This window comes from Muscardinus avellanarius, assembly GCF_963383645.1.
Source record: "Muscardinus avellanarius genome assembly, chromosome: 13".
NCBI classification, from domain to species: Eukaryota; Metazoa; Chordata; class Mammalia; order Rodentia; family Gliridae; genus Muscardinus; species Muscardinus avellanarius.
This window is the reverse complement of record NC_137799.1, coordinates 15,458,835-15,485,341: the sequence shown is the minus strand read 5'-3', so window position 1 is coordinate 15,485,341 and position 26,507 is coordinate 15,458,835. Positions and strand designations below refer to the sequence as shown.

General features: G+C 48.6%; 1 protein-coding gene across 1 annotated transcript in view; it reads right to left on the bottom strand.

Annotated features, from left to right (window-relative positions):
* CDK5RAP2 (CDK5 regulatory subunit associated protein 2) overlaps positions 1 to 26,507 on the bottom strand; it is a gene marked incomplete at both ends in the record, with an annotated part of 199,131 nt that overhangs the window by 108,025 nt on the left and 64,599 nt on the right. Inside the window, one exon of the mRNA XM_080708903.1 lies at positions 21,992 to 22,210. Coding sequence (XP_080565029.1) covers positions 21,992 to 22,210 — 219 coding nt within the window. The remainder of the gene's footprint in view (positions 1 to 21,991; positions 22,211 to 26,507) is intronic.

The window sequence follows — 26,507 nt, the reverse complement described above, 5'->3', positions numbered from 1 at the left end:
CATTAGTCTTACTTTTACAGAAAGGAAACTAAAGCTCACAGAGCTTGAGAGTTTGGAGGCAAATAGTAGTGCTAACATTGAAATCTAAGCCAGTATGATCTCAACTTCTGTGCTCTTTCCACCTACTGCACTGCTGTTAAAACCAAAGAGAGCATAAAGGCCCTCTGTGACATGAGCTTCCGCTGTCCACAACTCCAACATCCTGAACTAATTCTGTGATTTCTCAGGGACTCAGACTGATGAACTATCCAGCTAGAGGCTGGGGCCTTCCTCCGAATGAACAAGGCAGGACCAAGGGTGCTGCGAGAGTCAGAGCCCACTGGGGAAGGGAGGAGGCGTGTGCTGAGGTGGCCTTGAGGAGGAGCGGCTGCCATGGAAACAAGGACACGCCAGGCTCCTGCTCTGGCAGCCAGCGGAGTTATAATCAGTGTTTTGGGGAGGCATGGAGACAGCATGTCTTGCCTGAGCAAAACAATCAGAACTGAAAATTGATCATCTTGGGTGGTTTCCCCAAACCTACTTCAATATTCCGGGCCCTGAAGACAGACAGACCTTGCCTGGCACCCTGGCTCTGCGATAACAAGCTGTGTGGCTTCAGACTGAGAACTTGCATCTGCATGGTGTTTCCTCTCCAGAGAAGGCAGATGTTAATGTGGGCACCCAGGGTCCTTGAGGGTTAAATGAGAATGAAATGCAGATGGGCCCAGAACAGAGGCTGAGCAGAGCAAATGGTGAGGCCCACTTGTGCCCCACACACACACCTGCCCAGGCCCATCCTGGGTTCCTCCTGGTGGCCACAGTGCCTCCATCCACCCAGCCACGGGGCTCGGCTCTGGCCTCTCCCTCCTACCCACGGCTTGTCACTCCAAAGGTACCCAGGCCTCACACAACAGCACATCCTCAGCCCAGAGGACACAGAGGTGGAGAATAAGGATGCAGAGCTGGTCATAGTAAGAGTGCCCAATCCTGCCCTGCCAGCCATTCCTACACCCAGAGTTAGAGTTCAACCCTACGACGGTCTCATACCCACAGCAGAACTCTGCGATAAAACTCAAGGTTTGGTGATTTGCTATTGTTGGCACTGCTTCTGGTATGTGTATGCAGTCTTGTGAAGCTGTCTGAATCAGAAGTAAATACAGACTACAGAGGAAATCAGCCTGCCGCACCAGGGCCAGACCTTGCATATGAGGCAGAAAAAAAAAGCAATCTGAAACTTGAGTTCTTGCCAGTACCCACCTCCATTAACAGACCCTGGATTCTGAACAGCATGATCAGTGACTCACCCCTTGCAGAAGATCAGAGGAAGAGTAACACTGCAGTACTGGGGGAAACAACCTCTCCCTCGTCCCTCTCCTCCCTGCATCTGCGGCCACTGATGTCTTCAGAATACAGATCCCACCTGGGCAAACGCAGCTGTCCCCTAACTCGCCTCCAGGCCTCTGGGCTCACCCACAGGACCCCATGTAGTCTTGGGATCATTATGGCTCTGCTCAGAATTCTTCAGTGACTCCAAATTATCCTGGTACTTAGAAGGCTGAGATAGGAGGTAGTAGGTTCAAGGGCAGCCTCAACAATGTAGCCAGACTTCCAGCAATCTAGAAAGATCCTGTCTCAAAGCAAAAAAATTTTTAAAGGGGTAGAGGTATAGATCAGGGCTAGGATGCCCCTGGAGTTCAATCCCTAGTGCCACACACACAAAAAAAAATCCCCCCAATTATACATAGAGACAGCCTGCTATCTCTCAAGGTGAATCCTAAGTCCCTCTCTTCTACAAAGCCCTTGATTACTCTGATCCTGAGCAAATATCCTCCAAAAATACTACTCACTTTTGTCTAAAAATCTCTACATTATTTAGGAGAGTGCAGGGCACATTATCTGACTTCATTTAACTTACATAACAATCTGTGAAGCTTATGTTCTTATTATACCCATTTTACCAATCAGAAAACTGAAGTTCAATAGCACGCCAGACCCCTGGAGAAACCAGACCCAGTAAGACGCTGGGTTCTGGGCGGGGGTCGCGGGCTGGGCATGCCAGATGGGGCCCGGGTCGCGGGACTCTGGGCCCCGGCCGAACTGCGCGTAGCACACCAGACCCCTGGAGAAACCAGGCCCAGTAAGACGCTGGGTTCTGGGCGGGGGTCGCGGGCTGGGCACGCCAGATGGGGCCCGGGTCGCGGGACTCTGGGCCCCAGGCAGAACTGCGAGTAGCACGCCAGACCCCTGGAGAAACCAGGCCCAGTAAGACGCTGGGCTCTGGGCGGGGGTGGCGGGCTGGGCACGCCAGATGGGGCCCGGGTCGCGGGACTCTGGGCCCCAGGCAGAACTGCGAGTAGCACGCCAGACCCCTGGAGAAACCAGGCCCAGTAAGATGCTGGGTTCTGGGCAGGGGTCGCGGGCGGGGCACGCCAGATGGGGCCCGGGTCGCGGAACTCTGGGCCCCGGCCGAACTGCGCATAGCAAGCCAGACCCCTGGAGAAACCAGGCCCAGTAAGACGCTGGGTTCTGGGCGGGGGTCGCGGGCTGGGCACGCCAGATGGGGCCCGGGTCGCGGGACTCTGGGCCCCAGGCCGAACTGCGCATAGCACGCCAGACCCCTGGAGAAACCAGGCCCAGTAAGACGCTGGGTTCTGGGCGGGGGTCGCGGGCTGGGCACGCCAGATGGGGTCCGGGTCGCCGGACTCTGGGCCCCGGCCGAACTGCGCATAGCACGCCAGACCCCTGGAGAAACCAGACCCAGTAAGACGCTGGGTTCTGGGCGGGGGTCACGGGCTGGGCACGCCAGATGGGGCCCGGGTCGCTGGACTCTGGGCCCCAGGCAGAACTGCGAGTAGCACGCCAGACCCCTGGAGAAACCAGGCCCAGTAAGATGCTGGGTTCTGGGCGGGGGTCGAGCACAGGGCACGCCAGCTGGGGCCCGGGTCGCGGGACTCTGGGTCCCGGCCGAACTGCGAGTAGCACGTCAGACCCCTGGAGAAACCGGGCCCAGAACAGAAAAAGATAAAGAAAAATATCGGAGAGGTGGTAAGAAAGCCGTCATGGATGCCAGGACACTGGGGATGCAGAAAAAACTTATCTAAATGCACTGGAACTTATGGAAAAATTCGCCGTGAAAGAGGACTGCTATTTCTCTATATTGTTAAGAATCTCAGACATCACATATAAGGAGAGAGTTTAGCGGAGACCAAGGAGAAATGCGGTGTTGAAAGAGTTCTTCGCTATGGTGGTGGAGACTTATATTCAGGAGAAGCAGAAACCGGATCTTACCAACTTTATTTTTTTGGAGAAATTACACCAAATGTCGAATGCTACCATCACGCATGCTTCGGAACACTGGACAACATTCAGAGTGGAAAAAGAGCCTGAGAAGGATTTGAAACGGTGGAGGCAGTGGCAATGCCAGTGGCCAATATTCGGGGGAGGCAGAGATCTGATACATTACAACTGGAACCTTTGAAATAATAACCACAGAGACAGTGATCGGAACCTGCTGAGGGGTTAGGCGGGCGCCGGGGCCAGTGGCCGACATCGGAGCTTGCTGTGAGGCAAGGCCACTACTGAGGCCTCCGTGGCCGGGATTGGAACCTGCAGAGGGGTTAGACCGATGCTGGGGTCAGCGAGGCCGGCATTGGAGCCTGCCATGATGCAAGGCTTGTGCTAGGGCCTCCGAGGTCGGGTCCGGAACTTGCTGAGGGGTTAGGCCGGTGCTGGGGTCAGCGAGGCCGGCATCGGAGCCTGCCGTGAGGCAAGGCCAGGGTTGGGGCCCCCGAGGACGGGACCGGAGCCTGCTGAGGGGTTAGGCCGGTGCTGGGGCCAGCGAGGCTGGCATCAGAGCCTGCCATGAGGCAAGGCCGGTACTTGGGCCTCCGAGGCCAGGATAAGAGCCTGCCGAGGGGTAAGGCCGGTGCTGGGGCCACCAAGGCCAGCATCGGAGCCTGCCTTGAGGCAAGGCCGGTACTGGGGCCTCGAGGCCAGGATAAGAGCCTGCCGAGGGGTTAGGCCGGTGCTGGGGCCAGCGAGGCCGGCATCGGAGCCTGCCGTGAGGCAAGGCCGGTACTGGGGCCTCCGAGGCCAGGATAAGAGCCTGCTGAGGGGTTAGGCCGGTGTTGGGGCCAGCGAGGCCGGCATCGGAGCCTGCCGTGAGGCAAGGCCGGTACTGGGGCCTCCGAGGCCAGGATAAGAGCCTGCTGAGGGGTTAGGCCGGTGCTGGGGCCAGCGAGGCCGGCATCGGAGCCTGCCTTGATGCAAAGCCAGTGCTGGGGCCTCCAAATCCGGGATCGGAGCCTGCCAAGGGGTTAGGCCGGTGCTGGGGCCAGCGAGGCCGGCATCGGAGCCTGCCTTGAGGCAAGGCCGTACTGGGGCCTCTGAGGCCGGGATCGGAGCCTGCCGAGGGGTTAGGCCGCTGCTGGGGCCAGTGAGGCCGGCATCGGAGCCTGCCGTGAGGCAAGGCCGGTACTGGGGCCTCCGAGGCCAGGATAAGAGCCTGCCGAGGGGTTAGGCCGGTGCTGGGGCCAGCGAGGCCGGCATCGGAGCCTGCCTTGAGGCAAGGCCGGTACTGGGGCCTCGAGGCCAGGATAAGAGCCTGCCGAGGGGTTAGGCCGGTGCTGGGGCCAGCGAGGCCGGCATCGGAGCCTGCCGTGAGGCAAGGCCGGTACTGGGGCCTCCAAGGCCAGGATAAGAGCTTGCCGAGGGGATAGGCCGGTGCTGGGGCCAACGAGGCCGGCAGCGGAGCCTGCCGTGAGGCATGACCAGTGCTGGGGCCTCCGAGGCCAGGATCGGAGCATGCCGAGGGGTTAGGCCGGTGCTGGGGCCAGCGAGGCCGGCATCGGAGCCTGCCGTGAGGCAAGGCCGGTACTGGGGCCTCCGAGGCCAGGATAAGAGCCTGCTGAGGGGTTAGGCCGGTGCTGGGGCCAGCGAGGCCGGCATCGGAGCCTGCCTTGAGGCAAGGCCGGTACTGGGGCCTCAGAGGCCGGGATCGGAGCCTGCCGAGGGGTTAGGCCGCTGCTGGGGCCAGTGAGGCCGGCATCGGAGCCTGCCGTGAGGCAAGGCCGGTACTGGGGCCTCCGAGGCCAGGATAAGAGCCTGCCGAGGGGTTAGGCCAGTGCTGGGGCCAGCGAGGCCAGCATCGGAGCCTGCCTTGAGGCAAGGCCGGTACTGGGGCCTCGAGGCCAGGATAAGAGCCTGCCGAGGGGTTAGGCCGGTGCTGGGGCCAGCGAGGCCGGCATCGGAGCCTGCCGTGAGGCAAGGCCGGTACTGGGGCCTCCGAGGCCAGGATAAGAGCCTGCTGAGGGGTTAGGCCGGTGCTGGGGCCAGCGAGGCCGGCATCGGAGCCTGCCGTGAGGCAAGGCCGGTACTGGGGCCTCCGAGGCCAGGATAAGAGCCTGCTGAGGGGTTAGGCCGGTGCTGGGGCCAGCGAGGCCGGCATCGGAGCCTGCCTTGATGCAAAGCCAGTGCTGGGGCCTCCAAATCCGGGATCGGAGCCTGCCAAGGGGTTAGGCCGGTGCTGGGGCCAGCGAGGCCGGCATCGGAGCCTGCCTTGAGGCAAGGCCGGTACTGGGGCCTCGAGGCCAGGATAAGAGCCTGCCGAGGGGTTAGGCCGGTGCTGGGGCCAGCGAGGCCGGCATCGGAGCCTGCCGTGAGGCAAGGCCAGTACTGGGGCCTCCGAGGCCAGGATAAGAGCCTGCTGAGGGGTTAGGCCGGTGCTGGGGCCAGCGAGGCCGGCATCGGAGCCTGCCTTGAGGCATGACCAGTGCTGGGGCCTCCGAGGCCGGGATCGGAGCATGCCGAGGGGTTAGGCCGGTGCTGGGGCCAGCGAGGCCGGCATCGGAGCCTGCCGTGAGGCAAGGCCAGTACTGGGGCCTCCGAGGCCAGGATAAGAGCCTGCTGAGGGGTTAGGCCGGTGCTGGGGCCAGCGAGGCCGGCATCGGAGCCTGCCTTTAGGCATGACCAGTGCTGGGGCCTCCGAGGCCGGGATCGGAGCCTGCCAAGGGGTTAGGCCGGTCCTGGGGCCAGCGAGGCCGGCATCGGAGCCTGCCGTGAGGCAAGGCCGGTACTGGGGCCTCCGAGGCCAGGATAAGAGCCTGCCGAGGGGTTAGGCCAGTGCTGGGGCCAGTGAGGCCGGCATCGGAGCCTGCCTTGAGGCAAGGCCGGTACTGGGGCCTCTAGGCCAGGATAAGAGCCTGCCGAGGGGTTAGGCCGGTGCTGGGGCCAGCGAGGCCGGCAGCGGAGCCTGCCGTGAGGCATGACCAGTGCTGGGGCCTCCGAGGCCGGGATCGGAGCATGCCGAGGGGTTAGGCCGCTGCTGGGGCCAGAGAGGCCGGCATCGGAGCCTGCTGTGAGGCAAGGCTGGTACTGGGGCCTCCGAGGCCAGGATAAGAGCCTGCTGAGAGGTTAGGCCGGTGCTGGGGCCAGCGAGGCCGGCATCGGAGCCTGCCTTGAGGCATGACCGGTTCTGGGGCCTCCGAGGCCGGGATCGGAGCCTGCCGAGGGATTAGGCCGGTGCTGGGGCCAGCTAGGCCGGCATCGGAGCCTGCCTTGAGGCAAGGCCGGTACTGGGGCCTCTGAGGCCAGGATAAGAGCCTGCCAAGGGGTTAAGCCGGTGCTGGGGCCAGTGAGGCCGTCATCGGAGCTTGCTGTGAGACATTACCAGTGTTTGGGCCTCCAAGGTCGGGACCAAAGCCAGCTTAGGGGTTTGACCGGTTCAGGGGCCAGTGAGACCAGAACTGGGTCCTCCCATGAGGCAAGGCCGCTGCTTGAGCCAGCGAGGTCTGGATCAGTCCACTGAGTAGCCAGGCCACTACTGGGACCATCAAGAGTGGGATTGGTACTTGCAACGCAGCATGCACAGAGAAATATCGCAGAAAATATAAATCAGACGCTTCTCTTAATCAGCAATAACTAGGAGGAAAAGGGCAACAGGAAGAGGTTGAGCTATAGAAAGGGCCCTATAGTGAAGCAACTAATGTGACCAATCAGAGGGTATGTAATACTGGAGGACGGAGCCTCTTTAAAACGCAGGAGGTACATAAACAAATGTATCAAAGTAAATCACCAAAGAAGTGTGGGACGGAGGGAGGGGGAGGGAATGGGACGGGGGCTGGAGGAGGGCTAATTGGATGATGTGTGCTTGTATATCCTCTCAAGTCTTGTACTCCAATGTGATTGATATATGACTACAATGCACCAATTTAAAAAATAAATTAATTAAAAAAAAATAAAATAAAATAAAATTTAAACTCAAAAAAAAAAAAAAAAAAGAATACTCCATGAAAAAAAAAAAAAAAACATTGTCTCCAGGACATATTTCAGATTTGGCTCCAGAGTCAAGAGTTAAATGTGCGTATGAAGGTGAGAATAAAGCATATATTTTATTTGAAATAAAAAAAAAAAAAAAAAAAAAAAAGAAAACTGAAGTTCAGTAATCCCAGTACTCGGGAGGCTGAGACCGAAGGATCACGGTTCATGGACAGCCTCAGCTACTTAGTGAGGTCCTCCACAACTTAGTGAGACCCTGTTTCAAAATAAAGAATAAAAAAATAGGGCAGGGGATGTAGCTTGGAGGTCAAATGCCCCTGGGTTCCATCCCCAGACCCATAAAAAAAAAAGAAAGAAAAAAAAAGAAAATTCAAAAAATTATTTTAAAGAGTTCAATGAGATACAAGAGAAGACAGATAAACAGCAAAAGAAATTAGAAAGGTAATGCATAATATGAAAGGGAACTCAGCAAAAGATAGATTTTGAAAAAGAACCAACCAGAAATCTTGGAAATGAAAAGCTCAATAAGTCAGCATAAAACACAGCTGAAAGCCTCAACCACAGACTAGATCAAGAAGAAGAAAGAAGATCGGAGGTTGAAGACATGTCTTTTGAAATATCATATTCAGAAAGAAATACAGAAAAAATGAAGAGAGCAGAAGATCTTTGGGATACCATCAAAAGATCAAACATTTGCATCATTGCTATATCAAAAAAAATAAAGGTTAAGGTTACAGAAGACTTATTCAATGAAATAATAGTAGAAAACTTCCCTAGTCTTGGGAGAAGACATGGGCATTCAGGTACAGAAAGCCTACAGAACCCCACATAGACATGACCAGAGAAGGTCCTCACCACAGCATGTTAGAGTCAAACTGTCAAAGTATAAAGTAAAGAAAGAATTTTAAGTCTGCAAGAGAGAAAAGCACCAAGTCACATTTAGGACAACCCATTAGACTAACAGCAGATTTATCAGCAGAAACCCTACAGGTCAGGAGGGCATTTCAAGAATGATGTATTTCAAGCCCTGAAAAATAATACCTGCCAAGCAAGATTACGATGACCTGCGAGGCCAACTCAACAGTTACAGAACATCACAGCCGGCAGCTGCAAATACGCATCTTTACGTGAGTGCACGGCGCTTTCTCTAGAATAAACCATATATTAAGCCACAAAACAAATCTTAACACATTCAAAACATTGAGACCATATCCTTATCTTTTTGTTATAATGGAATGAAACTAGAAATCAACAGCAAGAGAAACTTCAAAAACAATATAAATATATGAATACGTGGAGACCGAAGAGCACACTCTTGAACAGTGAGTTACTGAGGTAGTCAGCAGGGAAAAGTTTTTAGGTTCCTTAAAATAAATAAAATGAAAACTCAACATCCCAAACATGCACAGCATTCTTGGTGCTTTCCTTCAGGTGCCACCCCGCTACCCACCCCTCCCCATAATTTCACTAAGAGTGAGAGTCATGGTGATACCTTCATACATGGGCACAGCATAATTTAAACTCTTTCTTTCATCAATCCTCCCTGTTCCCTTCCTCACTTCTCTTTCCCATCCCCTCCCACTATTCTACTGGTCTCTCTTCTAAAGTCCCTTTCAGCTGGGTGTGGTGGCACATGCTTGTAATCCCAGTACTTGGGAGGCTGAGACAGGAGAATCACAGGTTCTCTGCCAGCCTAACTCGGAGGTAGAATGCCCCTGGGTTCCACCCCCAGTACCACAAAAAAAAAAAAAAAAAAGAAAGAAAGAAAGAAAGAAAGAAAATGTGATACATACACACAATGGAATTTTACTAAGCTATAAAGAAGGTTCACAGTCAGCCTCGGCTACTTAGTGAGGCCCTCTGCAGCTTACTGAGACCCTGTTTCAAAATAAAAAATAAAATAGGGCTGGGGTATAGTTCGAAGGTAGAATGCCCCTGGGTTCAATTTCTAGTACCACTAAAAATTTAAAAAACTTAAAAATAAAGTCCCTTTTGTTTCCTATTTTTCTCTCTAGGTTCCACATAGAGAGGCATAATAGTCTCTATTTTCATCCATTGTTCTGCAAAGTTCTTTATAATTAATATGCACTGTAGTTGCAATTTAAAAAATCAGAAACAGAGCTACCATATGATCCAGCTATCCCATTTCTAGGTATGGGGGGGGGGAGGGAGGGAGGGAGGGAGAGAGAGAGAGAGAGAGAGAGAGAGAGATATTGAGGGAGAATATGAATACATATATGGATATATATATCTCCAAAGGATATACAGAGAAGATCCCCACATGTCCATACTTACTATTGCACTAGTCACAATAGTTAAGATATGGAATCAGGCCAGTGCATACCAATAGATGAAGAGATAAGGAAAATACAGTCTAAATGTACAATAGAGCATTATTCACTCATAAAGAATAAAATCCTGTTGTTTTCAGTAAAAAGTAGAACTGGTGAAAACGTAAAGCAAAATAAGCCAGACATAGAAAGACAAATATCACACGGTCTCTCTCATTTGTAGAAACTAAAATAAAAATAAGACCTGAATGCATAAAAGGATTCTAAGGCATGGGGAGGGATCGATGGGAAAAGCAGGAGGAGCGAGAGCACAGGGTGGGCAGGCAGAATGGATATGACCAGGGCACGACACAGGCATACGTGAGAATATCACAGTGAATGCCATTAATTTTCATACTATATATTAATAATAATTGTGACGATGAATAAATGAAAATAAATAAATAAAAATAGAAACTGGCCTCTTTGTATTCTTTCTATCATACCAGTAGCCTTTCAAACTGGACCCAATAAGCCCTCAGATTAGGAATGCCCAAACCTGGCTGGTTTGTGCAGTCATCTAACTACATGTTCCTGAGGTCTTCCTCCGGAAACTGACTCAGTGAGTGTAGAAAAGAGCACAGAAATGTGTATATGGTTTTAATGCAAAAAGCCACCATCCTAAGGAACCTGCAGGATCCCCTGGGTGCACCTGTTTTATCTGCTTATGATGAAGGGTTCCCAGACAGTTGAAAGCCGCTCAGCTGCACCTGATCCCACCTTGCTGTACAGCTGCCACACAAGGTCTGCATGAGGCCGCTGGCCGGCAGCCCATCTTTCTACACTCATGGGCAATTTTCCTTCAAGATTCATTGGTACATTCTGGACCAACACTGGGCTCAGCCTCTCTCTGCATATCAGGGCTCACTTAGGGCAGATGGGCTAGTTTTAAAAAGTGGATTTTTTGCAGGGCGTGGTGGCGCACGCTTGTAAATCCCCGCACTTGTGAGGTGGAGACAGGAGGATCACACAGGTTTGAAGCCAGCTGCACTGGCTTAAGAGACCCTGTTTCCAAATAAAAATATAAATTGGTCTAGGAGTGTAGCCCGGAGGTAGAAAGGCTACAGGAACCCCAATACCACCAAAAAAAAAGTGGATTTTTTTTTTTAGTTTCTTTAATAGACAATTTATTTTGACAAACTTGCTCAATAACAAATATAGAAGTGAAGAAAATTATGTTCATTGTATATGGTTATATTAACAATTTGTTTTGAAAACTACTAATTAAAAATGTCATAACCAATTAAAAAATAATTCTTAATAAAGTCTGGGCTAATATACAGACCTTGATTACAAACTTTAAAACCTCGAGGTGATATGGCTAAAGAAAGCCCTGTGTTAGGGAATTCTACCTACACAGGCCATTTTTTCCCTTCCTATATTTTTATCCTTCAAAAATTTTCTGAAAGGCAGCTGACGGTTTTGAATTAAAAGTGGATTATTTGAAAAATAAAATATTCCTAAACTTTTAGAATCACAATGGAAATGAAAAGCCAGGCCCTGGCACTTCCTTCTCCAGCAGCCAGCCTGTTTTATCTCTGGCCAGATGGAGAATGAGAAGGTTCTCATCCATCAAACTTCTGCCTTATCAGGTTTCACCGTGAGAAAGCTTGTCAAAGCGCTCAGTGGTTACCTTTAAATATACAAAGAAAATTTCTCCAAAATCTTAATGAGGTCTAGGTACTCGGCAATGTGAGAAGGATTTCCAAAATGAATACAAGAGGCGGTGTCCAGGCCACAGTCTAGGTGTCTCGCTGCCCCGGCGGTGGTCCTGGCCGGGGCGGGGTGGGGAGCGCTGGGCTCTCCTCCCACTCCACCCTGTGCAGCCCCGCGGTCACATTTTCTCTCCACAGAAATTCACTGGAACAAAGAACTCATACACTAAAACAACGCAAAGCCACTCTGGGAGTCCACTGGAAGGAGACGGCACTGTGTAACAGTGGCGATGGCTTGCATTCCGCACGAGCCTGAGCCAGGGGCTCCACACAGCCCTCGTGGAACTCCAGGGGAGATGGACAAAGCATCTGCAGTCCGAAGGGAACAGGTACCGAGGTCGCTGGGTGAGACACCATCCCCAAACCCAGCTGCAGGCCACATAGACCTACCTTCCCCTCCTCCAGCCCACCCACGCCTCCCCATGTGGCTCATCCTGCCCTCCGGCCTTCCTTCCATCAGGAATGAACTGCCACCCCCAGCGCCCAACACTCCCTCACTCCCCAGGCAAGTTTCGGGTCTCCGCCCAAACCCACCTTCTCCCTGGAGCCTGCCCGCCCCGCTCCCAGAGCATTGGTCCAGCCTGCTCTCAGCACTGCTCATGCTATATTTTAAGGAGCTCTCGGTCTGCGTTTCTATTCCATTTCCCCACTAGAGGCCTTCAGGAACCACATGTGATTTATTCAGTCCAGTTCTCCCAGTGCCCAGGACAGAGGCTGGCACAGAAATGATAAAATTGAGGTGCGATAAAGTCTTCCCTATCTGAATCCAAGTTGACCCCTTCCCAGTGGGATCAGTCAGCTGGAAAGAACCAGACAAGCAGTCTCCAGCGCGGAGGCAGTGCTGATCAAGGAAGAAATGCGGAGCACTGGTGTCTGGACTGGTCAAAGGGCAGACCGCATGTATTCATCAGCAGTGCCCGCCGGGCTCCAGGGGCCAGCGGTCTGTCATTCAAAGTCCTGAGCCAGCACCTGTGGCACAATTAGAATCAGGGGGGAAAAGACACAGAGGAAAGAAGAGAACTGTCCGTGCTGAGCACCTACTTCTCTGTGCCAGGATCACAGTAGGTATTTTCTCATATACTGATTTTATTACTCATTTGTTTAATGCTAAAATGATATAATCAGCCCTATTTTCGGGGCATAGACATGCAGTTAGAGGTTAAGTAGTTGGCTCAGAGGTCAAGCGTCTCTAAGTGAAGTTGTGGTTCCAACCCAAGTCCAGCACTGGTTTTCACTATTCAACAAAGCCTGCTCAGACTGCCACCTCTCTCCGTTTACTGATCATTTATGATGTGTCAGGTGTTACGCTAAGCGCCCTACGGCCTTTCCCACAAACCCTTAGAACTCATCTCTGTTTTTCTGATAAGAAATGCACACTGCAGACGGGAGAAGGAGCTATATTGGCGGAGTGAGGCACTTCTGGGCCGTCTGGTCTCCACCCGGGGAGCCCCACTTTGTCTGCTGGAACCTGCAAAGATCCTTAACACAGAGGAAGAACGTTGTCCTCATCCCTGGTGCTTTTATAGTCATCTGAAAACAAAATTCTGAACTGAGGACTTGGCGGGTATTCCTTTGTTGTCTTCTAGAGTGGATAGATCTGCTTCTTGTATCCAGCCGCTTTCCCTGGTGAAACGTGGCTATCTTTCTACACATTACTAACCTCCAGAGTGTGGAAGAGAAAAGGTGGCTTTTCTTTTTGTCTACCCCTCAGATTCAACACAGAGAAGTCCTTAGGATGCAGTTATGCTGCCGGCATCTCCAAGGAGGAAAAAGCACCTCATGTGGGTCTTCTGCCGCAGTTTGCATGATTATGAGGAAATTATTTTGCAAGCTAAAGGCCGATATTTAAAAATCTGAGATAGGGGTTTGGATTGTGGTATTTGTGAATTCCTTCCCTTTTGTTCCAAACAAGAAGACTTAAAATAAGTGGCAAGTATGGATGGCTTCAGGGTTGTTTAAAAAATATCTTCCCAGTAGGCCGGGCGTGGTGGCACACGCTTGTAATCCCCGCGCTCGGGAGGCAGAAACAGGAGGATCACGCGGGTTCGAAGCCAGCCGCGCACGCTGGCTTAGGAGACCCTGTTTCCAAATAAAAATGTAAAAATAGGTCTGGGAGTGTAGCCCGGAGGTAGAAGGGCTTCCAGGAACCCCAGTACCACCAAAAAAAAAAAAAAATCTTCCCAGTTTGGTGATTATTATCATAAGCACAGATGAGACTACAGCAGTAAATTCCAAATATTAATTAAAATTTGAAATGAAAGAGATGTTAAAAAGTTACCTGGATCCCTAAATCCTGGCTCGTTCTGTGACAAAGATTTACTGGACAGGAATCAAGGTCCTGCTTTGCGGTTAGACCTTTGATGTGATAAAGAAGCCTACAGATGTCAGGATTGATTTCATATCTAAATGAACCATCCCGGCGTCTATACAAATATGCATTTTTACATGTCTAAATCCACATTTTTGGATCAAAGAAGGGATTTTTCTCCTGGAGAAGGAAGCTGTTGTTAACTTCTTTTTCAGAAGCCTTGAGGGCATTTGCTCTTTTTACATTTTTTTTCATTCTTCTAAGGAAGGACCCGATAGATTATGCAGCAGCTAACCCTGTGGGTGCATGTTTGTATTTAGTTGAAAGAGTAGTAAAAGAAAACAACACAGTTTGAGTCCAGTGAAGAAACCCTGTCGACCTCCCTGAGCTGAGAGGCCGCTGTAGACACAGTTCTTTATCCTTTCTGAGGAGTCCTATAGAGCATATGAGACTTTGCCTTCCATATGCCCAAGGCTGGAAGAAAAAATGGCATAAGTGGCTTTTCAGTTAAGAAGGTGTGACAGACCTATAAAATATCCTGCCTTCAACTTTGGACATACAGGAGTTGAGGAGAGTTTCCATATGACTCCTTTGTCTTAAAAAGAAAAAGCAAAAATATCCTATGTAGCACCATATGACTTTTTGACATTTTGAATTACATAGTTACTTTTTTTTTATAAAAAGCATAAATAACTTTTTTCTTCCATCAAAAAGAGAGAGAGAGAGAGAGAGAGAGAGAAATGCACACCAGAGTTCAGAGAGACAGAGCTGCTCCCTCATGATTCAACAGCTGGTAAGGACGGAGCTAAGACTTCAACCCAGTGTGCTCTGGCATGGCTGCACTCCAGCTCTCTTTCAAGGAACTGGGATTCGCAAGAACAACTCATTCCAATAGAGTTCATTTCAACTGCACACTACTGTATGAGGATGCCAGCTCAAAATAGTCACTCCTGATTAAGAGAGAGAGAGAGGCCAGGGAAAATGTTGAGTTTGGTAAAAACACACCACCTCAAGCCTGTGGTGCACCAGTGACTTGACTGGTGAAAGAATCTACCTACCTACCTACCCAGTCTCCGAATGCCACATTTTGGTTATGGTTCCCCAAGAAGTAGACTAAATGCTGTCCCTCTCTGCTTTGAAGCTATCCATTAGTGAGCACTGTGAGAACCAGAGTGGTCCAGGCTGAACCCCCTCAGTTAAACCAGGCCTGTGAAAGGACACAGGATTAGCCCACCGGGTGATGGGTACAGATTTAAGTAGATGTGTGGGCTTTCACCAACAAATCCACCCCGCAGAGCTACCTGCCCAGGTAGCAAAGCGCACGCTTGGCAGCAGACGATAGGCCCAATAACAGAGGAGCATGTCATGAGACAGTCTGGGGACAGCAGCTCACACAGGACGTTGTCCAAGGAACAAAAACATGATGTCTCAGTCCTCTTCCCCACCCACTCTGAGAAGGGCAGCTAAGCCAGAGGTGGCAAATCTACAATAAAGATCTTGCTCTTACTCTTTGGCACAAGAACGCATGCACACACACACACACACACACACACATACACACACACTCATACACTCACACACACACCCTACACCCTCAGGTACTCATGCACACACATATAACTAAAAAAAAAGCCTTACATTTCTGGGGATGAACAACACGTCAAAGCGAGAGGCGTGAGGGCTGGGGAGAGTCTGTACAGCAACCCCGCCCCAGGCCACAGAGGTTAGGACACTTTGAACACCACCGTGAGAACGCTGGATTGAGAATTCTAGGGGTCTGTTGGCTTGTTTGCAAAGGCCTCCTGAATTTCCTTGAAGCAGTACGGGTCCCTCTGGCGGAAAGGAGGTGTAACACATCAGCACAACACAGGGACCCTCTGCGAGCCTCGCTCTGTGCCCCTCCTCTTTATAAAGACAATTCCCAAGGAAAACGGCAAAGCGAAAATGCTTGTATTCACCAGAGCCCAGCGGCTCAGGAATGTGTGTTGAATAAACAAAGGAACAAACTGCAAATCGTGACACACGCTGAGTCCACTGGCACTAACTAGGTCACAGCGATCACAGGCAATTAAAACAAACAGACAAGACGGACTGACCCTCGCGGCCCGACTCCGCACGTGCACGCGGCGATCAGACGCAGCGCGCTCATCTGCCTGAGCCAAACTGCGCTTTGAGCAAAGGCACGGCCATACCCCGGATGCTTAAGGCCCCGCATGGTGAGGCTGGCAATAAATGTTCTTGGCATGAGCAAAGGATGGTTTGATCACATCCGAGAGAGAGCACTGGTTGGCTTTTACTATCAGAATGCAGGGAATATCACAGAAACCAGGACTGCCTGCTATGGTCCTCTGCGCAGACTTTAAGTCAGGGCTCCTCTGTAACTGGGCTGCAGTATTTCCAACTGATTTCGAAGCTCTTGTAGGAGAAAAGAGAATAATGGAAAACAGCCAGCTGCAGTCCCGGGGACTGAAAACCTCAATACTTACAAGCTCACCGGCTCGGACGGCATTGATCCGGCCCTGGCAGCACGGCTTTGATCGAATGGGGCATTGTGAAAGGTTCTGTACACTACTCGGTCCTCTTTATAGAAACCCACCAGAGGCGATTCTTCCCTCAGGCTTCGGCGGCAGCCACAGCGGCCCTTTTATCTTAATATGTTCACCTTACAGGCACTGGAGACCTTAGCCCTGCGTTTCCCTCTTTACTCTCGCTGCCAGCTGAATTTTAAGTCCCCCTCCCTGCCCCCACCTCGGCACCCTGAGGAGCATCTTGAGATGTGCCTTTCTCTCTCTGTGGTACCATTTTATATAGTCGCCCTTGCCTGGACTTGACCCTAAGGCCTTGACCTTTATTTTTAGTCTTATTTAATCTTATTGTCTCCAATGAATTTCCATATTTTTTTTATCTTTTGGTACTGGAGGCTAAACCCTAGGGCATATTACCTCCATGCTATACCCTCAGCCCTATTTTTCTTTTTATTTTAAAACAAGGTCACGCTAAATGGCTGAGGCTGGCCTCGAACCTGCGACTGGATCTTCCTATCTCAGCCTTCCAAATTCTGGGATTACAAGCATACGCCAACATGCCTAGTGAACCTCTATGGTTTTGAAACAGGGAAAGGAACAAATTACAATTTTTAAGAGTTTTCAAATAACCAGAATACTTCAAGATGTTTTCCTGAGGTCTTATAATTCTAGTCTGCTGAAAATGTAAAAATCTTCCTTTCTGTCAAAAGCACAGCTTTTTTTTTTTTTTTTTTTTTTTTTTTGGTGTGGTACTGGGGATGGAACCCAGGGGCTTTCTACTCTGAGCTACACCCCCAGCCCTATTTTTTTATTCTTTATTTTGAAACAGGGTCTAAGTTACAGAAGGCCTAAGTAGCCGAGGCTGTCCTCGAACGGTGATTCTCCCGTCTCAGCCTCCCAAATTCTGGGATTATAAGCGTGTGCCACCACAGTACAGTATCCTAGACATAGTCCTGGAATTAGGGTCCACAGACCTAGAGCCATGTCACATATATCTCATGCTCTAGGTGACCACAGTCATGCCATTTAAATTATGAAGCTCGGATTAATCTGTAAAATGGGAATAACATTCATTGTGGTCAAACACAGCATTGTTGGCCGGGGGTGAAAGAAATTGGACAGAACCTTTATAAACTGTAAGGTCTGCTCTCCAGCTAATGATCATACCTGCTTTAATTCTGTCACTCTGAACAGCAGTTTTCATAACCAAAAAGGGTGTTCACAACTGCGCTGAATGTGAACTTGGGACAAGACCTGTGCTTTGGTCATTTTCCTTACCAGTGTTCTTTCTCCTACCCATAGGGTGCAGCAAAGTTTGAGCAGAAAGGAGACCCAAAGCTGAACAGCAGAGAACACTCAGAGCTCTGACAATGCACACCAAGACCAGCCGGAGGAGCCACGCGCTAGTGTCCCCCCTGCAGAGAAACGGGCGCCTTCCTTCTCCTCCGCATCCCGACCTCTCAGAGCCTGGCTCGTGTGTCCAGGAGAGACCGTTCTCGTCTCCTCACTTCCTGGCCATCCCTTGCCAACCCATCTCTAGACATCCAGCTGACTCCTCTTCCTAAGCTGCGAATCCGATCCTGTCAGTCACTCCTCTGCTTAATTCCTCACTCACACGTGGCCCGCAGCCTAGAGGTCAAGTCCGAGCTCCCAACCTCTGTGTCCCGGCCCGTCAAAGGCCAACTGCTCCCCACGTTCATCACTATGGCCCCACGCTCCTCCCCAAACACACCGACTCTCTTCCAGCTCCGAACCTCTGCCTTCTGTACAGAACTCCCCTCTCCCTTATCCATCTGCTGGGCCTCAAGTCCAACTTGAGAACCAGGGCCAAAGTTACCATCCCGGGAAGCCTCCTCTGGTCCTGCGAGCCATTTCTTTTCTCTGTGCTCCCAGGACGGCATGTCCCAATCTCTGTAATGGAGTCACACCCTGCCTAGTCTAGCATCCACACAAACTGCCCCACAATGTCTGAATGGATGGCCACTGAAAGGTCCGGGGTTTTGTCTGATTGTTTCAACCTAAAGGCAACACCAGCAGCAGCTGGCGACCGGGAGGCACTCGGGTTAATTAAAGACCCAGTAAACAGAAACAGCTGGTAAGATACGGAAAGCCAGTAGCTTATGCTCCACCTGGGCATTCAGCCGGGCACCATGAAGCAGAAACACCACCGCAGCAAGTCTCCCCAGACTCTAAACCCTTCAACCTGACGTCAATCATTTTTCTGAGCTGGACACAGCCAAATTCTTAGACTAGAACCACAAGCTGGGATACTCTAAGCAAAAACAAGGAAACTCTGCCCAAATCATCTTGTCAGAAACTTGCATAGGACCTGAGGTATGAAGGAGTCACTGTGAGATGCCGGGGAGCTCCGAGCCCCAAGCCCACCCACCTGAGTAAGCACCGAGGGTGTACCGCTGTTGTTGTGGTCGGCCTAGGGCCTTGCAGAGAAATACAAACTTCTCTGTGTACCTGGTCATCCTCCTCCTAACACGTGGCTCTAGAGGAGGCTGCCAACGATGGTACACAAGGCAGGCGCACACACTCTCCTGCCGAAGCGGGATGGCACGTGACCGCAGCAGGGCTTCTCCACACCCCACCTGTCGGGCGGTCCTGACAGCAGTGCAGTGCGCTTTCCTCTGCTGCAGTAGATGCTGGGAAGATGTGACTCGCCACGCTGGCAGGGAGGGGTCCAGCCACTTGGACCTGGAGTCAGCTGATGCGGGCAAGAGCAGCCAGCTCTCAAGAGAGACAGACTGGGTCCTTCCTGCAGCTCAGATACACAAGGCTCACACTCCCCTTTGGCCCAGTGAGCTCTATTCACTATGAAGTGCTACGCACAGGATGCTTCGCCCCAATCCCACCTTCTCACCGTCAGTCACCCCCTATTTTTCAGTACTGGGGATGGAACCCAGAGGCCTTCTACCTCCAGGCTACACTCAGAGACCTATGTTATGTTTTGTTTGGGAACAGAGTCTTACTCAGTTGCTGAGAGCCTAAGTAGCTGAGGCTGGCTTCGAACCTGTGATCCTCCTGTATTACCCTCCCATGTACTAGGATTACAAATGTGTGTCACCACGTTCAGCTCCGTCTTTCAGTTCCTGACAAATATCTTTACCTCCTTATGAAAATGCACGTATATTATGGAGGGATACATTTCCTTATTAGCAGCAGAGCAAAATTCTTTTAGAAGCATCAAGGTTTATATGAATAAAGAATTATATGGACCCAACAACGTTATATAGATTTCTACCAAGAGTAAGTAATAAGATAAAAAAAATCGCCGGACGTGGTGGCGCACGCTTGTAATCTCCGTGCTTGGGAGGCAGAGACCAGGAGGATCGCGCAGGTTTGAAGCCAGCCATGCTGCCTTAAGAGATTCTGTTTCCAAATACAAAATATAAAATAGGTCTGGGAGTGTAACCTGGAGGTAGAAGGGCTTCCAGGAACCCCAGTACCACCAAAAAAAAAAAAAAATCACATATTATATGTGACTATATAATTATATATGTGTATGTATCTCTTCCAGTCACTCCCCTACCAAATTTTACTGAATGAACATTTTTATGATAGTAATAGGAGAGGGAAACTATTCTAAACTAAAACAAAAAAAATAGTGTCACCCAACAGAGGGGGGTGGACCATGAAAACTGCAAGTCTCTAAAAGGCCCCTCTGGCCAGGCCTTTCTTGACCTCTGCCCCGAGGCTCATGAGGCTCATTACTCCAACCTCGCCTTTCTCCTTCAACCCAAGCGTTACCTTCCCTCGGAAGGTTTCCTCAACTACCCCATCACGCAGGGATCTTTCATACTATGGATATAACAAGCAACACTCATTATCTCTAGACAATAAAACTGACTTCCATTTTGTTATCATAACATTTCATCTTCCTTGGAAAAGTAAAACCTTCAGAAGGCACACCTGGCCTTTCTATCAGCATCTAAACCAGACACACTGGTGTTCAGTAAGTAACACTGGCTGATGATGGAAACAGGTCTTCTACTTGCGTGCGATAAACTGGTATTTTAAAACTGGTACAATCCTGCAGGTGGCGGCATACAGTGGTGTGTAATTACTATCAACTGTAACGTTTACACTTGCACTATATGACTCAGTATCTCACTCCTCAGAATCCATCCTAAAGATTGCAAGCAAAAGTGTTTTGATACCCAAAGATGTTCCCTGTGGCCGTATTTAAACAGCCCAAATGTCCAACAAAGGAAGAAAAGTAAGAAAAAGAGGAAATTCTTAAGTAACCGTGTAAAAGCGACCAGTGAAAGAGTATGCCCCCCTCCACACGGCATTCTGGGGCCGGCACAACGTGGAGGGTGCGATGACGGAGCGAGTGATCAAAGAGCGGATGACACTGCTGGCCTTTAATTGGGCTGGAAGCCCAAGTGTGTTCCGACCGGAGGGTAAAACTGGAAACAGAGAGAGAGAGAGAGTAGCTTTGTTAAGGTGGGGACTGTAGCTGACATTCTCTTATTTCTCCAAACTCCCATTACTGCTCTCTTAATGACTGTTAAAAATGTTATTAAAATGCACAAACATTTCTGCTTCAATTTAGTCTTCAATGTGAACATCAGGACTGCAACCACTGGACCTTGGCCTTCTTGCCAACAGCAGCCCCCAGAGAACCAACCAGGCGTGGCTCTCTTTTGAGCCTGCTTCGGGCTCTAGAGAGGTCGCACAATTAACCTGAGTGTCAGTGATTTCTCAGACTCCGGCCCCACCCCACCTGATTACACCAAGGCTATGTGTCTGGATGTTACCCTCAGGAGGGACTCAATTAAAAGATGCTAAATACCTACATTGATATAATTGAAACTTAATCAGCCTACCAATATAGAAAGAGTTTTTAAATGCTAAAACTCAATGCTGAACAGAGTACAATGTGTCGGGCGTGGTGATGCATGCTTGTAATCCCAGGACTTGGGAAGCTGAGACAGGAGGTTCCCAGGTTCACAGCAACTTAGTGAGATCCTGTTTTAAAATAAAAAGAATAGAAGAGGGTTGGGGGTATAGCTCAGAGGTAGAATGTCCCTGGGTTCCACCCTAGTACTATAAAAGAAAAAATAATCACATAGAGAAACCTGGTACAATCTTTGTTCTGGAACAATTTGAATATGTCTATAAAATGGTGTTCATAGCCTTTGACCCAGTAATTATACCTCTATCAGAAATAGTAAGTGGACAAATATATATGCACATAAATGTGAGATAGAAGGGTATTTGCTGCAACTTTTGTTACGAGACAAACAACTGAAACAATCAAAAAGGCTCTACCAGCCGAGCACGGTGGCCCACGCTCGTAATCCCAGGACTTGGAAGGCTGAGAAAGGAAGATTGCAAGTTTTGAGGACAGCCTCAGCAAATAGTTGTGACTCTCATGAACCTAGCAAAATCCTGTTTCAAAATAAAAATAAAACAGCGCTGAGGGTGTAGCTCGGAGGTAGAATGTCATTGGGTCCAATCTCTGGTGACACAGGAAAACAACAAAAAAAAAAAGACTAGCTAAATAACTACTGTGCATCCAAGTCACAAAATCTTATGCAGACACAAAAAACATGTTTCTAAAGAACATTCGTGACACGGCAATTCACCAAAGAATGAACACTGAACAGAAAAGCAGAATGCAAAACTATTTCCAATTTCACATCGAGAGAGAGAGAAGGAGAGAGAGAATTAAAAACACTAAAACATCAATAAAGGCTAGCTGTCCCTAGCTGAGAGCGATACCTTTATATTTTTGTACTCTATGGTCTCTGCACTGGAAGCTCTCTCCCTATCATCTACCTCCCACAAGCAGCTGCATACGGCCCGGCCCACGGCACCCCCGCCATGCCAGGACAGGCGACTCACGTGGACGGCGTGGGCATCCCTGCTGCCCTCCCGGCGGGCCTCCTCCAGGTCGCTCTCCAGTCTCTCCTTCTCCTGCTGCAATTCGCCCAGCTCCTGGGCCACCCTCTTCATGCTCCTCCGCAGCCGGCGGTTCTCTGCGCTCTTGGTGAGGTTTACGGAGTGCAGGTCGGCCAGCAGGGCTTCCTTTTCTGTCAGAGCAGCCTCCACGTCCTCAGAGCCCTGGGAGAGCAGGGAGAGGGGAGCGAGCTGAGGTCATACCTCCTTCCACAGGCCAGGAAACCCGTGCTCCTTCTTCACTTGGGAGGAAAAGGGGAAAGAAGATTAACATAGACAGAATGCGACACCCGAAGCACCGACAATATGAAGACTCTGGAATAACACAAAATAATATTTATGTTACAATGCTGGTGTGAAGGACGGGAGCCTATAGTGTGTAAAAAAAAATTTTTGAGAATAAAAAAAAAGAAAAAGCACAAAATGTTAATAACTGGCCTTAGTGGAGTAGAAATAGAGTTTACTTTTTTCTTCATTCCTTTGTATTTTCAAATATAGAGAGTATGTTACTTTCATAATGGTCTAAGAAAATGTAATTGCCATTTGTTTTCGTGTGTGTGTGCGTGTGTGTGTGTTTTCGTGTGTGTGTGTTTTCGTGTGTGTGTGTGTGTGTGTGTGTGTGTGTGCGCGTGTGTGCATTTGCCGGGCCGGGGATTAAACTCAGGGGCATTCTACCTCTGAGGTACATCCCAGGTCCTTTTGATTTTGAAAGTCTAAGTTGCTGAAAGTCTCCGTATGTTGCTGAGGCTGTCCTCAAACCTGTGATCCTCCCTTCTCAGCCTCCCAAGTACTAAGATTATAGGCATGTGCCACCATATCCAGCTATCTCTTTAAAAAGGTAGAAAATTAGGAGCTTCATTTAAAGAGCAGAGACGGATGCAAGCACCAGCGACGTTCACCTGTGTTAGGACAGTTCAAACCCACACATCTGGAGGGAAAGGAGTGGCCAGCACAGCAGTTCAAAGGCCACTGTGGAAAGCTATACCTTCAGCAAAGTCCAAAGGCTAAATGCAAAAATATCTCTTTTTCATTAATAGTGTTCACCTGAGAAAAATGCATATGTAATCATAAACATGAGAAATGTTCTAACCCACCAATAATCAAAAAGAACAAATTAAAACAGATTTTTTAATGATAATATTTGCTACAGATGAGCTTGCTGTGAATGGCACTCTTTATATTCGGTCTTTAATAAGAGCCAAACACCTAGAAACCAAGAAAAATATTGGGAGGAATGTAAGTTGATAGGCTCTTCTATGGATGGATGAGGGATACTGAGTGCATTTGTATAGTATAAACATGTTCACACCCATCCCAATAATTCCACTCCTACAATTCAATCTCAGGAGATCCAAAGCTTTACATACAAAGTAATTCATCACTGAATCACTTATAACAGAAATAAGAAACAACCGAAATATGCAGTAATACAAAAATAAAGAATGATGAAGACACAGTGAAATCTCAAAACTACCTCTACAAAGAAACAAGAACATGAGTTACAATGATTACAAGTTACAATGTTATAGGAAAAATAAAAGTCTGAATTGTAAATGATCCTGAAAAGACTATATGCCTGAAAAAAAAGAGTCTAAAAGAAAAAACATCAGAATGTTCACAGTGACTGAACAATTTCCAGATTTTCCATTTCTTTCTTTTCCATACTTTTCTGGGGGGAAAAATTTTTTTGCAACATTACTAATACCTCTAATCAAAAGAAAATATACTTTCTAATAAATCTGTTCTTTCACTCAGATTGGGGCTCAAAATTAAGAACTCAAAAAATCAAATGACAGTTGAGATGTCAAAGCCGCAACTGAGGCCGAAATAAAGGCACCGGTTCCTTGGCCTCTGCGGGAAATCCGCCTCCAGCACCTTCGCTAATTAAGTCTCAGCTGCTCAGCTGTCGGCCCAGTGGTTCAGCCCAGTGGCAAGTGGACTGAACACGAGGAGCTCTGCTGCTCCCGGGCCACCTCGAGCAGACATCGGCCCCACGCACCACCACTGCTACGCGGGACCAGCAACGGGAACTGGGAGCGTGCGCCACTCCCACTCCAATGAGGTTTACGGAGGCTTCTGGTTTTACTTCCTTTGAGGTTAAAATAAAATGAAGTGGGAAACCACGGTCCTAAAGGCCCATGGCAGTGCTGAAATAAACTCACAAACAAAAGAAGGTAAACAATAATTGCAAAATGTTCACTTTGAACTACAGTGAGAGCTGCCTTTGATTAAGCACCAATTTTATAACAGGAGCTAAACCAAGCACTTCTATACACATTATATCTCTATATCTCATACTAACTATAAAAGTCCACACTGTTATTCCTATTTAAATAACTAGGGCACAGAACTGCCGAATGACTGGCCGGTCATCAGCTCACATGTGATTAAACCCGGGACTCTTTTCAGAGCACCGTGCTGCCCTGCCCTTAGCCGTGAAGATGCCAATTAACGCCGGTAAACTCGCAAGAATGAAAACAAGGAGGCTGCGTGCAGGGAGGATGCTGGAGATGGGAACATCAGTTAGGGGCTTGTTAAGACGGTTATTGTTAATAGTTACTATCCAGTGATGAAGGTTCTGCAGGAGGATCACATAAATAATGATGGCAACACTTCTTTAAAAGCCCTAGCTCAAAGAATTCAAATTCACAGATTCTATTCATTTCACAAAACCGCTTCCCAGGTTAAATTTTCCTTAAGTGGCCCTTTGACAAACTTCTCTGGAGGGCTTTTTACCTTTTCCTGAATGATACCCAACTGGCAAATATTTGGCCCAATTAGACACGGTCAGAAACTGAAGGCCAAATATAGTATTAAACAAATCATTCTTGTCCACTGAGTAGAAACATAACGAGTTGGATAAAGAAAGAGTCAGAAAGTCCTGGGTTCAAGACCAATTTCATCTGTGTGACTTGGGAGAAAATGTCATCTTGGGAGAAATGAGAAAAGGAAATACAGAATTCTACTACATGTGAATCAATTATCTAAAAAAATAAAAATAAAAAGACTGGCGAGATTTATATATACTGCCAGGGCAAGAGGGTTAAAAGGTTACAGCCAGGCTGTAATATATGGTAGTGTAGAATCTCCTCCATCTAGAGTTCCTCCTATGACCCAATTCTCCCTAATTCTCACATAATAGGGAAAGCATCTGATTTCTTATTTTTTGTGACTGACTAATCTCACTTAGCATAATGTCCTCCAGTTCCATCCATTTCCCTGAAAATGATGTAATTGAGGTTTTTTTTTTTTTTAATGGCTGAGTAAAATTCCATTGTGTACATATCCCACAGTTTTGTAATCCATTCATCTCTTGATGGACATCTTGGCTGGTTCCATAGTTTGGCTATGGTGAATTGTGCAGCTATGAACATAGATACACATGCACTAGTTTGGCAGTTTGGTTTCCTATCTTTTGGGTAGATACCCAGAAGTGGTATTGCTGGGTCAAATGGTAGATTTATTCCCATTCTTCTGAGGATGCTCCATACTGTTTTCCAAAGTGGTTGCTCTAATTTGCAGTCCCACCAACAATGTTTTAGAGTTCCCACTTCACACCCTCGCCAGCATCTGTTGTTGTTTGTGTTTTGAATGATTGCCATTCTAGTTGGAGTTAGGTGAAATCTCAGGGTAGTTTGCATCTCTCTGATTGCCAGTGATGTTGAGCAATAACAAAATGGGCAAGCGAACTAAATAGACACTTCACAAAAGAAGAAATTCAAATGGCCAATAAATGCAAGAACTAAGGGTTTTTAAATTAATAAATGTATGCAAATAAGACTCCTATCTTTCCTTCAAGGCCTAACCTAATAAGCAAAATATGTGGGAAGCCATTAAGGTTTTCCCCTAAAAGAATATTTCTGACTCAGCTGATTGTCCTTCACCCAGAGTCAACAAGGTTTGGGGTCATGGAAAGTTCAGAGTAAAAGGTCTGGGAGATCAGATGGTGGTGGCACAAGGGTGCTGATTAACCTACCTGTAATGTATGTGCTTTGTATTCTGGTGGTGATAGCATGAGGATATTGATTGACCTGTAACTGTATAAATACCTCTAGAAAAACAAACCCAGCATTGGCGCAATAGAGAATACTGACCCAGGAGTAGTCGTTGACCAGTAGGAAATATTGACCCAGGAGCCAGGGTCGGCCAGTAGAGATAGTGGGCTGGCGGCCCCTCCACGTTAGAATTAAATATTCTGAAAATCAAATTCTTAGAATTGAATTTCTCATTCTCACGCTTCTTCAGAACCCATACTTTTGCTGGCTGGCTCTGGCAATATGACAATGCTCATAAGGATGTCTGGTCTCTTCTGACTATCAACTGCTAACATACTTTTCTTTCTTTCTTTTTGCTTAAGCAATGGAAGATATTAATGGTTTCCCTAAGAATTCAGCTTTTTTAAAACTTATTTTCTGAGGATAGAAAAAAAAAGTCTAGTGTCAAATGTAATCTCAGCTCCATT